General features: G+C 39.3%; 2 protein-coding genes across 2 annotated transcripts; one reads left to right on the forward strand and one right to left on the reverse strand.

Moving 5' to 3' along the window:
* Positions 1-1,087: 1,087 nt before the first annotated feature.
* oaz1a (ornithine decarboxylase antizyme 1a) lies at positions 1,088-6,515 on the forward strand. The gene is given in 6 exon segments (XM_051094631.1): positions 1,088-1,278; positions 3,984-4,029; positions 4,031-4,117; positions 5,440-5,615; positions 5,729-5,814; positions 5,894-6,515. Coding segments are annotated over 6 exon segments (645 nt in total). The 5' UTR covers positions 1,088-1,159; the 3' UTR covers positions 6,025-6,515.
* A 109-nt stretch (positions 6,516-6,624) lies between these two features.
* Positions 6,625-11,992, reverse strand: peak3 (PEAK family member 3). Its single transcript, XM_051094622.1, has 4 exons — positions 11,744-11,992; positions 11,397-11,548; positions 10,511-11,016; positions 6,625-8,865 (listed from the first exon to the last, which is right to left on the reverse strand). Exons 1-4 carry the CDS (start codon positions 11,821-11,823, stop codon positions 7,792-7,794), a joined length of 1,812 nt encoding a protein of 603 aa, XP_050950579.1. The 5' UTR covers positions 11,824-11,992; the 3' UTR covers positions 6,625-7,791.
* Between the last annotated feature and the right edge of the window lie 2,455 nt (positions 11,993-14,447).

Genomic DNA, 14,447 nt, shown 5'->3' on the forward strand with positions numbered 1-14,447 from the left:
CACCAGGGTCTAGTAGTGTTCTAGTTGTAAATCACTAGTCAGAGATACATACTTGTTCTGATGATCCTTTCTGGAAGTTTCTGTGGACTTGAAGATCAAAACAAAGTTCTAAATGGAACATTTCCTCATTACACCTCTATTCAATTGTAAATATCGTACAGTTAAATTTGTACATTAAAGCAAAACATTTTTGTGAACCCTAATAACGTTATTTATTATACAATTTCTAATATATATGTACACGATATTTAGATGTCACACAGCTTAACAATTGATGTCCTCGGAGGCTAGCGTTAAATAGCTAACTTACAACTATTTAAACTTATGCAAAAATATCTAAAAATATAACAGAATTAAACACGTACAGTCATTTTTTACAGCTGCAAAACATAGCTACAAGAATACAAGAGCTGGCAACTGAGTAATATAGGCCTGATATATGTAATACGTATAATTCTGAGTCTAAACAAACAAAAACAAGTGCATTACTAGTAGTTAGCAGTTAAAAGCAGTTCTTACCAGGCAAAGCCGGAGTGCTCATGCAAAAACTGTGTGTAAGGAGGAGTCTCAAGTTATACAGAGCTCTGATAGACAGCAACAGCTGAGACTTTATTATTAAAATACAGCACTTGTGAATTTACATAGCCGATTTGCAATCTTGAATTGAATGTTGGTATTATTTAGGTTCATAAACATACAAACGGTAGTCATTTTATAGATATTTTCCTGGATATATATATTTTTTTCAGTCAATCATTTGTTTAAATACATATATAATCAATCCTATATATACAGTACATCTGCTTATCATATTGAATGCTTGTAACGGTGAGAAATATCGTTAGTTATTAACAGATTATGTAACTGTATTATATATAAATGATCTATTCTATTCTAGTTTTTGCATACTACACAATTATCCATTCATAAATTAGACATAAGGCTTATCAAAACGAATTCTGTGACTACAATCTATTTTAATTCGTTTATTTCCACTTATTTGTGCTTATTTGTGAGCTTATTTGTGTTGTGAAAGCTCATGACGTGCCGCCGAAGCCACGCCCACTCGTGTTCCGAGTATAATTACTGCGGGCCTACAGCCATTAACACTTTCAGTTGGAGCACGGACAGAGAAGAATCGGGCCTTGACGTTGGCCGGATGGTTAAATCCAACCTCCAGACGATCCTGAATAGCCACTGTTTTGTCAGAGAAAAAGAGAGCAATATATCCAAGATGCCAGTAATCGAAATGACCCGTAATAAACCCGAGAGTGAAAGGTAATGTGGGACTTTTATGTAGATGGCTCGCTTGCGGCCTTGTTTTAGCACTACAGCCTAGCGAGCTATAAACTATATGACGAAATATAACATAATGTATATTCGATGTAACGTTTTACAACTTGCGAGATAATTTTTCAATCTATCCTCTGTCAAAACTCCTTAACTAAATGTATTTCTAAATGAATTACGTTAAATATAACGCCTGTTCAGGTGTGATCGTGTTGTCAATCAGTCACGGATTAGAATGATTGACAGGCCCGTTGCCAGGTAACAGATTTTGTCGAGTTCGTTGATCATTCAAAAAGCCTTCAAATCAAAAATTCAAACTGTCATTATTTCCAACGTCTGTTTAAATATATTTATTAGTCCATATAGTGTCATTTTGCCTTTTTTGATCTATCGAAGTGGTTTAAACATCATTATGTGGCATTATGACACTCTTATTTATTATGTGGCTTTATTTTATATTGTAAAAACGTCTATCGCGTTTATTCAGGTGTCACAGCTTAACAAGTGATTGACGGGTAAGGTTAGGTGTTTGCAAGGTGGCTAACGTTAAAATGCTATCTGATAAAACGAAAACCGTTGCTGTAAAAGGAAGATTGCTCTTGTGTCACTGCGGAGATTGAGTTGTGAATAATACGCTGAGTAAGAATAACTGTCATATAAATGAGAAATTATCCACAAAATGGTTGTTAAAACGGTGTGAAGCGAATTGTAATGTGCTAACGGCTAAACGTCGCCTCGCCCATCCCCCCCTTGTTTGTTTCTCTATCATGCGTCATTGCTGTACTGTAGTTGATTTTGAGAGATATTTCATTTCTTAAACGATCAAGTTTATCTAATGTGGAATGAAAAGCTAACTGCTCAAATCCGTTTTCTAACTACGAGTTAACAATTTTGGTTTTGCTTATGTCATAACACATTCTTCTCAAACAATAGCAAGTGTCAGGGGGAAATTTGGGTTAGTAATGCATCTGATTTTTAGATGGGTAGTCATGACTCAACTTTTAAGTGGGTAAATGAGGTGTTTGTGACACTGGTTTCCTCCTCGTTTTGGTAGAAAGTTGCCCACCAGATTATTCATTTGTTTTTCTTGCAGTGATGTGTCACAAATCCAGTCTATAAAAAAATGGGCGGATGTTTTAGCTTCCTGTATTTCGCATAATCTTTCATCAGAGAGTTTTCTGATCTTGCTGTAACCTCTTGTACTCATCGGGTTTGAATGATGTTCATTCACCTGCTGCAGGCTGTTGTGTAACTACCGTTCATGCCCTCCCATGTGATCCCAGCATCTGTAACAGGCTCATTGTGTCCCGTGTGAATGGAGCGAAGGTAGTCTGACTTCAGAGATTAGGCTGTTTTTCTGTGGGACAAATGAAAGTACTTGTTGGTGCCCTCACATTGCTTTGTTACAAGTGGCGGTAAATTGAAACGAGGTATGCACAGATGCACCCATTTATTTTGTTGAGGTTTTTAACGGTTTGCGTATATGCATTTTAATGTGCCATATATATGGCGTTTCCTTTTTTTGTTTTGTTTTTTGCTATAGTCAGCAGATGCACCATTTATAATTCAAGTCATCAGCCATGATCTTAGACCAAGGTGCCAGGGACATCAGAATATATTACTACTAACTATAAAATTTAATTTAATCCTTCTATTTTTAGAATTAAATTATGTAAAATAAAAATATTTAGTAAACATTTAACATCTATATAATCCCTTTTTCTCTGAATTATTTTTTATTTTTATTTTTATTTTTTTCCTTTATCTTACATTATGGTCAAAAATGGCCAGCCTACAAAAAAAAAAAAAGTCATTATGCTGTGTTATCGAATATTGACAACCTTTTTTTTTTTTTTTTTTTTTTTTTTTTTTTTTTTTTTTTAAATTAGCACTGGTTTTTGAGTAAACATTGTTTGTGGATAATTTTGACAATGATTTTCACTCAAAACCAGAGGTGCATAAGCTCAGATCAGACCAGCTGGTTCAAAAAAGGAAGTACAAAACCTGTGCTAATTGAAAACAAGTTGATAAAAGACTGAACTAGGTTTTATGTTCATTTCTATCGCCTCTTTTACTTATCCACCTTTTTCTTCAACGTGGAAGTAAGCCTATGGGTGAGACTTCCACCTCATTATCTGCTATAGGGAAATAACGAGAAAAATAACAACGTGCAGTAGACGATAAAACTGTTTGCACTACAAACCAATGTGTTCATAATTAAGATAATACACTAAAATAATATGGTAAGACACCAGTTTGCAATATCAAGCAGCAAATCAAGCTGTTTTGTACAGCTAAAAATAACTAGATGTGGATGAGACCTGGAATCCAGACATTTAAATTGTACGAATAGCTGCACCTGTTCTTAGGTGGGGAAAAAGTGGATGCAGAATGTTATCAATGTGTTATCAACGTTTATTTGCGTTCCCAATGTTCCCAATTCGAGTACTTGAACCTTGAGCACTGATGTCGTGCTCTACAAGTTGAGCTACTGGAACTTGGTCAATTTATAGCAATTTATAGCCAAAATAAGTGTTTTGTTGTATGTTGGAGCTGCTCTCTTGATCGCCCAAGACAAATTTCTTCTAAGGGAGACAATAAAACAAAAACTTAGACGGCATGACATGAGCACGCAATGTTTGACCATTTTGTTTGAGTATTAACAAATGCGTTGTTGTGTTTTATGATTACAGTTCCCATCGCTGCAGTAACCCGTGTCCGGGGCCTCTGTGGTGTTCCTGATGTCCCTCTCCCACCCCTGAAGATCCCAGGTGGGCGAGGGAATGATCAGCGGGATCACAGTCTTTCAGCTAAGCTATTCTATTCTGTAAGTACAGAGCTTTGGCTCGCGCCATGTGTGCATGACGCATACTATTAGTTATCTCACTGTGCAAGGGTCATCATATCTTATCCACACATTAATCTCGTCACCTGTGGGAATTAACGTTGGACTTATCACCTCACCTAATTTTCTGATGTTAATGATTTAATGTGTCTCATCTCGGGCTGTCACGCTTTCTCGATTCCGTTTTAGCACTTTGAGTTAAAGTCTCTGATTGCATTTTGACACTATCAAGCATCCAGCAAAATAGTGGTGCATTCCACAGATGAGATCCATGAAAAGCATTATTAGACTTTTGCAAGGCTGCATGATATTTTAAACTCATTTAAAATTCATGATAAAGCACAATTCTGTTGTAATTTCACCAGCGCCACAATTCAGTTAAATTAATATATACAGGTGTAACATATGCATTCACGGTAAATGCTGCTCCACATAAACCATTATCATTTGTGTGGAGAGTCTATTGTTGTGAGTTTACTATAACGTTTATCTGGGTATGCAGCGTGTGCCATTTTATTTTAGATTTGTAAAGTAAATCATTTTTAAAACTACGGTTGTAATAATAAATTAACAATGGTTAAATTAATCAGTTTTATTAATCAAAAAGCCTGTCATAACACATTTCCTTTTTTCGGAAGGCTGGCCTTCATTAAACCCGGAACTAATCAAGCCTTTAGTGCCAGGCTGGGAGAAATGTATTGTAATAATGTAAATTATGTGAAAAATAATGCGTTTTTTGAACCACTAAGCATGAGAGCATGTTCTAGTACACCCCCAAAACAAAATTAAGATTAATATTTTTATAAGTAGATAAGGAGATTCCATCGTCGTTTTCCGCATTGCAGAAATCATAGGGCCCTATAATTATCCGATTACTCGATTAATCGTCAGAATAATCGACTGACTTGCGCATACGTCATTTTAAAGGCATTGTTTGCTTGGGTCAGCTTTTATTACCTCAAATAAATAAAGTATAATTATCCGATTACTCGATTTAATCGTCAGAATAATCGACCGAGTACTCTTCCAAAATAGTCGTTAGTGACAGTCCGACTTCATTGCTATTATATGTATTTTAAGTCATTTTAAAGACTTGTTTGCTTAGGTCTGTTTTTATTACCTCAAACAAGTTAAGTATAATTATCCAACTACTTGATCGTCGGAATAATCCTCCGATTACTCGATTGCCAAAATAATTGTTAGCGACAGCCGTAGTCTCGTCCAATGTTACAGTGTGTTAAATGGCTGTACTGCAGTCATTGTCCATGATTGCATGCATATAACTGTTTATGTTCTCTTTGTAGGATGCTCAGTTACTGGTTCTTGAGGAAGCCCCTCAGTTGAACAGCCGTGTACGTTTTTTGCTCTTTGAACGGCGCTGCTCTGTGAGCAAGCACTTAGTCTGGAGGGGGGCACTGAAGGGGGCAAACCTTTACATCGAAATCCCCACTGGTGTCCTCCCGGAAGGGAGCAAAGATAGGTCAGTCAAATTAACATTATCTTGTTTATTTATGTATTTATTTATTTATTTATTTTATTTTCTCCCTGCTGAAAAAGACATGTGTGGATTTAAATTTTTTTTTTTGGCTACAGTTTTTCACTCTTACTGGAGTTTGCAGAGGAGAAGTTACAGGTTGATCACGTTTTCATCTGCTTCCATAAGAGCCGAGATGACAGAGGTAAGGCTTGCATCTTATTTTTTTTTCCTGTATGGTTTTGAGTTATTCTGGCCTATTTTTAACTCCTTTTTGCTTCCAGCATCGCTGCTGCGGACGTTCAGTTTCATGGGCTTTGAGATTGTGAGACCGGGTCATCCCCTCGTCCCAACCCGCCCCGACGCTTTCTTCATGGCTTACAGCATCGAAAGAGACTCCGATAGTGACGAATAAAGCTTATCAATCACATTTTGCTTCTAATTACTATGCTGTATCTCACTCAACATGGTCACCATTAAAAGAAACATAGTATGAATGTGTCAAATTGACTTTTTTTTCATGTTAATTACTACGTTGTAGTTCTTGTAACTAGTCGTATTTGCACTAGTGTAAACCAAATTTCTACAGTGACCATTAGTTTTTAAGCCATTACCGCTGGGCTTAACTTCCAATGTAATTGGATTCTTTGCTGATTCCCCTTCACCCATTCCCACACTGATCGTTTTTAGTGCATAATATTTATGGTTAAGATCCCTCAAGCAACGATGTTTGTATAATCATGATTTTCATTGCTGATATGTTGATTTCTTTTTACTGATGCCATCAAGTTGTTGTGTTTTCTTTCTTAATGTGTGCATGAATTGGAGTTTTTAGTTATGACTTCAATAGGCTCTGTCTGCATGTTTGACAGTGTGCAGAATAAAAATGCTCACCCTATACCACTACCTCCGTTTTGCTACCTCTTTTTCATTTCCACATGCGTAATGTAAATTATTAGACGGTGTCCTGCTGTTTTCTTAGAACACTTTATTGTTTTTCTAACAGTTTGGGGTGTTTTGTAACATTCATTTTTCCACGTATTGTTAATAAGTAAACTCCACAAGGTCGAATTCCAACAATAAGCTGATTTTGTAATAATACATAGTTTATATTGCGTAGGGCCTTACTGTAAATGAGAGTAACCTGACCTCTTTGAATAAGATAAAGCGGTTTAAATATGTAACCAGTGTTTTACATGTTTATTTTGTAGCAAAAAGAATTAGGGAAAACATGGAAAGAGTAGTGATGCATATGTATGGGCCTTGGGCATGATAAAAAAAAGGTATTGTGGTCACAAATTAAGAATTTGTTTACTTAAATTGTGGCAACAATTTGCCTAAATGAAAAACAAATTAGTACAACATAGCAATGATTTCCCGAAAAGCACAAATTTAATTTTAATTAAATTAAACTTCAGTTGTGGCCACAACATCTAGATTTTTTTGTATACTGTACAGGGCTCCAAAAGTTACCGCAGTTCATTAATATCAGGGGTGCCCAGACTTGGTCCTGGAGGGCTGGTGTCCTGCAGAGTTTAGCTCGAACTTGCCTCAACACACCTGTTGGGAAGTTTCTAGTATGCCTAGTAAGAGCTTGATTAGCTGGTTCAGGAGTGTCTAATTGGGGTTGGAGCTAAACTCTGCAAGACACTGGCCCTCCAGAACCGAGTCTGGTGACCCCTGCTCTACGTAGTATAGATTAATCTAGTTCAGGGGTGCCCAAACTCGGTCCTGGAGAGCGGGTGTCCTGCAGAGTTTAGCTCCAACTTGCCTGAACATACCTGTCAGGAAGTTTCTAGTATGCCTAGTAAGAGCTTGATTAGCTGGTTCAGGAGTGTCTAATTGGGGTTGGAGCTAAACTCTGCAGGACACCAGCCCTCCAGAACCGAGTCTGATGACCCCTGCTCTACGTAGTATAGATTAGTTCAGGGTGCCCAAACTTTGTCCTGGATGGCTGGTGTCCTGCAGAGTGTAGCTCCAACTTGCCTCAACACACCTGGCAGGAAGTTTCCAGTATGCCTGTAAGAGATTGATTAACTCGTTCAGGTGTCTAATTGGGTTTGGAGTTAAACTCCGCAGGACACCGGTCCTCCAGAACCGGGTTTGAGTACCCCTGATCTAGTTATAGTATATCTGAGGCTCACCAATTCTCAATTGTTGTCATTATTTACATTTTGATTTGTTAAGCAGGTCTAACAAAGTCCTGAAGGCGCATACGTTCAGTTATGCTACGCATAGTCTCTGGGTCGGTAAGGGATAGATATTGCAGACAGAGATAGTCTTCCCAGTCCAAGCCAGGCTGATCCTGAAAGAGTCCCTTTTCGGCAAGCTTGAGAACCAAAAGAGATCGCTTAAGTAGCAGCCAATTAGAAAGCACAGAGTTCTCCATTTGGTTCTGCTGAAAGAGTCCCTGTCGGGGACCCCAAAGCAAGGCCTGAAGGACACCCACCACATCGGCTAATGATAGCGCAGGTTTCTCAGATGTAAGCTGGGTGACCAGCCACAGCAAACCTGGAGTGTATGGAGTGTCATGTGGCACCTTCCACACAGATGAGCATGTGTCGCTGAGATGTAGGCAGTACCTCAGCAAAGTCCCAAACTGGAACTCTTGGGATGTTGGTTCTTGCAAAACTTCTTTCTCAGAATGGCTCTCCAAGACCAAACGAGGGGTGCCCAACTTCTCCCATAAGGTTTGACAAACCTCACTTTTTGTCCTCTCATTGTCTGTTTGCTCTTCGGACACTATGATCACAGGTGTGCCTACACAAGTGTCTGTATTCATGCTTCCCTTTTTCATCTCACTAGGGTAATCCCTAGAGTCCTCCACCTTGCGCATGATACTAGGCCACACTAATGTCATGCTCTGTGGTTTCAGTTCCTTGTGAATGACCTTAAAACGTCCCAGTTGCTGTAGTCCTAGTACCAACTGAAGGGCAAGAAGACAAAGCCTCCTCTCATAGACCTCGGGAAGTGTGGTGTGCAAAGATTGTCCTTCCTCAACAAAGTCCTCCAGTGTTCCCAACGGAAAGTCTCTTACCACGGTCACACTAACACCTTTCTCTAGAAGATCAGCGACTGTTTGCTGTTGGACTACTTCAGAGGTGTCCACATGTGAAGGCTCTGGAGTTGTCTGAGCATGTTCTGAGGTGGAAGTTTGATTGGGAGCTGTACTCTGTGGAAAATGGACCAACCCTTGCTCAGTGTTAGGATGTGGCATGGATATGGTGCAGTCTGATACTGAATCTCCTCTGTGAACCTGATAAAAAATATTATAAAATATTTAGTAGTTATTTTGAGTTTTCCCACATTTTCTTTTATTCAGTTAGTAACACTCAATATAAAGGATTCTTTAAAGGGATAGTTCACCCAAAAATGAAAAGTCTCATGTCTTTCCAAACCCATAAGACCTTCGTTCATCTTTGGAGCACAAATTAAGATATTTTTGATGAAATCAGAGATCTTCTGACCCTCCATAGACAATAGCAATGGTACTACCATGTTCAAAGCCCAGGAAGGCAGTAAGGACATTGACAAAATAGCCCATGTGACATCAGTGGTTCGACCTTAATGTAATGAAACTACAAAAATACTTTTTGGTTTGTGGCATTCTCGTGAACGAGTGTCAAGACTGACACGGAAGAGAAGAAATTGTTGAATAAATTCATTATTTTAGTTTTCTTTGTCCACAAAAAGTATTCTCGTATCTTCACAAAAGTAGGATTGAACACTGATGTCACATGGACTATTTTAACAATGTCCTTACTACCTTTCTCGGCCTTGAACTAATTGTGTTGTTGTGTTGTCTGCGCAGGCTCAGAAATCTCTCGGATTTCATCAAAAATATCTTAGTGTGTGTGAAGATGAATGAAGGTCTTACGTGTTTAGAACAACATGGTGAGTAATTAATTAGGGTGACCAAACGTGGCATTTTTCCCAAACACGTCCTGGCCAGGATTTGTTTTGGCTATGTGTTCCTATTCATACTTGCTGAAGGTTATTATCGAAATGTAGTTGGACCGTCGGCACTGATAGCCTCGTGGTTAGTGCGCTGACCTATAGCACAACTGTGCTTGTGGCGACACAGGTTTGATTCCCGTCTTGAGGTCCTTTGCTGATCCTGCTCCCCAATGCTTTCCTGTCTGTTAAAGGCATAAAAGCCTATATGACCAATAACATGCACTGTACATAATCGACCAGTCGAGGTGTGTGAGAAGGTGGGATCTACAGAGAATGGTCAAATCGATGCAAATGCGTGTACATATTAGTTGTGTTTGACTTGAAGCTGTGCTCCGCAGACTAATCAGTGTTTGAAATCAAAGTAACTCAAGAGCAATCTGAAAGCAAAAGGAGTGTCTGCTCTCTATAGCTCTTACGGGACTTTGATGTCATACACCAATCAGTTTGCGCATGCGAACAAAGCCAAAACCTGGATATTTTAAGCAACACAGAAATCCCAGCCAGGAAGTGTCCAGGAAAAAAGGCATGTAAGGTCTTGCTACACTAATGGCAGAATTTTCATTTTTGGGGTATCCATTGAAGTTCTCTAAGTCCTTCACCCAAAAACAGTTGTACTGTGACTAAAAGCATGCTCTAAAGTCTTGGTAGCACATGTCAGACTACTGATGTTGTTGCTCAACACCTGGCATGATGAAGGAAGTGTGGTTTTTTTGAGGGTTTTGTACTGCAAGTTATGGCTGCCTTATAAGGGTGTGCATTTTGCTTGTGGTTCAGGGGCTCTGCCTGGGAAGCACTGATGGCCTACTTGCAGGTTTGGATTGAAAACCTTCGTACACTATCGCCCACATATACACAAACAAATGCAGATTGCTACAGTTACTAACCACATTCCTTGAGCATCTGGTTTAGATTGGTGGTCTCTTTTAAACTCTTGATGTTCTTACCTTTGCTGAAAACAGCCTCCCAGGAACCTTCGAACAACGCACCAAGTAGAAAGCATCAGTCCACTGCTGCTCACACAAGATAAAGTCATTAGGCTGACAAGTCTTTGCCATCTCCATTTCCTGGTTGTTTAGATAGATGCTCGATTCAATGTTCTGCAACATGCTCTTGAGAAACTGAAGATAACACTCTTGGATGCCCATGGAAACTTGCTCATGGCTCTGGAAGCTTCTGAAGACACTTTGAAGTTGCTCATCTGGTGTATCAAAGGTCACGTTGTGCAAGGGCAGACCCTGATATTCCTCCACGTGTACTTCTTCCTCTTGTAGTGCGAGTGTGTTGTGAAATGGTGTTATCATGTATAGGGGATTTTCATAATTGCAGGTTCTTGTATGATCGTCGTAAGGTGGGTCCACAGTCTCGACTGGGAGGGACTGGGTTCTTTTCAAACTCTTTTTGGGTACTGGAGGAGGAGTTTCTTCTGAGAAGAATCTCACCTGGTGATTTTCTGAGCAACAAGATAAAGGTAAATATAAAGCAATGAAAGATGAAGAATACACATACTCAAATGCTGTTGCATGTCATGTATTATGGAACCGTGAAATGAAATTCAGTGGAAACTGTCTCAGTTCCCACATTACCATGAAACACAGACTATGTGTGGTTTAGTTGTCTGTCTAGTGGGTTAGTGTATTGGTTGCAGGTGTTACTTCCCTCAATAATAGTTTTGTATTGAAGAAAAGAGTTAAAAGAACATAACCAGAAATGAGGAAGGCTACGCATGTGAAAAGTTACAGAAACCAGTTCTCATTTTAGCTAGATCCTTATCACTTGCATCAAACCTTATCTTTTTGTATTAAAGTGTACAAACATTTTGTCAGTGCTCACCATAGCGATGATGTATTGGACAGTGGACTGCATTGCAGTAAGTAGGAGTGAACACTTCAGTAAATGGAGACACAGGGGTCTGTGGTCCAGACAAGAGTAGATCTCCCACCTTCAGTTCTAGATCCCGGATGGAGCCTGAAGAAGACCTGCTCCTAAACACATACACATTCGTATTTACAAAAATGCAGAAACATTTGAACATTATGAAGTTACCGGGCCAGACCTGCTTCACTTTTGTGATATTTCATAAAACTACTCGCTACTGAGCGACGAGTACCTTTCGTGGTAAGAGGTTTCCTGTATCACAGCTCGCATGCGTTTCAAGTCATAACACTAGCATCTCTTACCTGCGCTGTTTGATGGGCAGAGCAGGTGGCGATGTCCCTCCTGATGCTCCCAAGAGAGCGCAGTCTGTTCCTTGATGCATCGTAGTTTAGCGTGTGACAGTGAGAGCGTTGGTGAATATGGTTCACCCTCCTCCAACTGTCAGTTCCTGTAGTTTTCTTCTAGTTCATTAGCACATGCAGTTACCTCAGTTCTCTCTCTCTGTGGCTGTCTGAGACATTGCCACAGCATATCTAGCATCTGAGGTTGGTAGCGGAAAAGCAAGAGCACATTTTGTGCACATCTGTTCAATGTACTTTCAAATAAGGAAACTTTGAAATAAGGAACTAGTTTTTGCTGTCATTGATGACAGGCTAATATGCGCTCTGCATGTACTGAGCCAAATTTGCATTGAAAGGCAAATCTAAGGGGTTTCTTTTTGTCCCTTACTGAGCATTTCAGTTGATAATTTTGATATTATATATTTATGTTTTCTACAGAACATAAAATTAAGTGACTTAAATTGCACGTCACAACCTGATTTGGAAAGTGCTTTAAACACTTACCAGTGATACACCAGTGAAACAATTCCAGAGATAATATATATCACTAGATAGAAATGTCAGTTTCTTTTCTGCATTGTCATTTATCAGTCACTAGAGGATGCTGTTGTCCTTTTATACACAATAAGCAACCTCAAACAAGACTGTAGACCTTGTTGTGGCTCAAATAGGCCCAATTAAAGGATTAGTTCACTCCTGAATTAAAATTTCACCCCCATGTCATCCAAGATGTTCATGTTCTTCTTTCTTTAGTCGAAAAGAAACTAAGGTTTTTGAGGAAAACATTCCAGGATTTTTCTCCACATAGTGGACTTCAATGGTGATCAACAGGTTGTTAGAGGTTTCAGTGCAGCTTCAAAGGGCTCTACATGATCCCAGTCGAGAAAGGGTCTTATCTAGCGAAACCATTGGTCATTTTTATGGTTAGTCTGTGTACTCTGGTTCAAAGAGGTAGGGTAGGTCGGAAAACGCCATTTCATTTTATCCTCCAACTTCAAAATCGCCTGACATCGTTGTTTTGACTTTTTCGTAAAGAGAGTTTGACTTTCTTAGCATGTTTGCTTTGTCAACACTGGGTCGGTACTTCCGCCTACAACACGTGTGACCTTTCCAACATGATTACATAATGCGTGAAGTCATGGATGCATAGCTAGTGCAAGATGAGCATTTGAGATTAAAAAGTATATATGTTTTCTTTTTTATTTTTTAGAAAATGACTAATCGTTTCGCTAGATAAGACCCTTATTCCTTGGCTGGGATCGTGTAGAGCCCTTTGCAGCTGCATGGAAACCTTCAACGTACTGATCCCCATTTAAGTCCACAATATGGAGAAAAATCCTAGAATGTTTTCCTCAAAAAGGTTATTTCTTTTTGACTGAAGAAAGAAAGACACTGACATCTTGGATGACATAGGGGTGAGTAAATTATCAGTACATTTTAATTCTGGAGTAAACTAACCCTTTAAGATTCAGTTCAGTTAAACTGAATGTTATATGATTCAGTTTAATTGGACTGCACCATTTGCACAGCACTTTTTTTTTTTTACAATGTACAATATCCTGAAGAAGGCTTACAGTGTGGCACTTACAGGAACAAAAACCTCGCCAAGTCTAAGAATAAAACCATATGAGGAACCAAAGCCCAACCCAAACAGTTATTAATAATAAATGTGTACTTGTGTCATATTCACAAGTATTTTGTACAGGCTGGACCCGATATGACCTTGCCAGCCCCTGTTGGTAGATTCTGTAACTACACCATCCAAACGCGGTCCTGGAGGGCCAGTGTCCTGCAGTTTTAAATTAAAGTCTTTAATCAAGGTCTTACTAGGCATGCTGGAAACTTCTAGGCAGGTGTGTTGAGGCAAGTTGGAGGTAAACTCTGCAGGACACCGGCCCTTCAGGACAGAGTTTGGAGCCCCCTGAACTACGCCATCTGCACAAAGCAAGAGCAGGGGCAGGCAAGTTCGGTCCTAGAGACGCACCTGAAAAGCTAATCAATGTCTTCAGTATTTCTAAAGCCAAGAGTGTCCAAACTTGTCCTGCAGAGTTTAGCTCCAATTTGCCTCAACACACCTGCCTGGAAGTTTTAAGTATGCCTAGTAAGACCTTTATTAGCTGATTCAGGTGTGTTTAATTAGGTTTGTCTCTAAACAGGAGAGTTGTCCACCAGGACCGAGTTTGGACACCCCTGACTAAGATTATGGGCAGGTGAGGTTTTTATCAGGGCTGCAGCTAAACTCTTCAGGACAACAGCTCTCTAGGACCGAACTTGCCTACCCCTCGTCTACCCTGTGCACTAATTGCAAGCATAAGATGGCCTTGAAGTATACTGAACTGAACATTAGGATTGCTTCCAACCTGCATATCTTTATATGTGATACTTCAAAATTTCAAAATACAACATAATACAAACCAGGTGTGCCCAAACTCTGTCCTGCAGAGTTTAGATCCAACTTGCCTCAACACACCTACTGGAAAGTTTCTAGTATGCCTAGTAAGAGCTTGATTAGTTGGGTTGAAGCTAAACTCTGCAGGACACTGACAACACTTTCAGGACCAAGTTCCTGGTATAAACCTGGTATAAACAATGTATTAAATATACCTTTAGGTGGCGCTACATCATTCAGCAAAAAATAACAAATATACAAAAAGTGTTGTCAGAA

Source organism: Labeo rohita, chromosome 22 (assembly GCF_022985175.1).
Source record: "Labeo rohita strain BAU-BD-2019 chromosome 22, IGBB_LRoh.1.0, whole genome shotgun sequence".
Lineage (NCBI taxonomy): Eukaryota > Metazoa > Chordata > Actinopteri > Cypriniformes > Cyprinidae > Labeo > Labeo rohita.

What these genes read in the sequence shown, in the direction of transcription:
- peak3 (XM_051094622.1), bottom strand. Translation starts at nt 11,823, where the DNA reads ATGCATCAAGGAACAGACTGCGCTCTCTTGGGAGCATCAGGAGGGACA. An exon ending in TCCAATACATCATCGCTATG is followed by an intron (nt 11,017 to 11,396) that starts GTGAGCACTGAC and finishes CTTGTTGCTCAG; the next exon opens with AAAATCACCAGGTGAGATTC. An exon ending in GGAGGCTGTTTTCAGCAAAG is followed by an intron (nt 8,866 to 10,510) that starts GTAAGAACATCA and finishes ATTTTTTATCAG; the next exon opens with GTTCACAGAGGAGATTCAGT.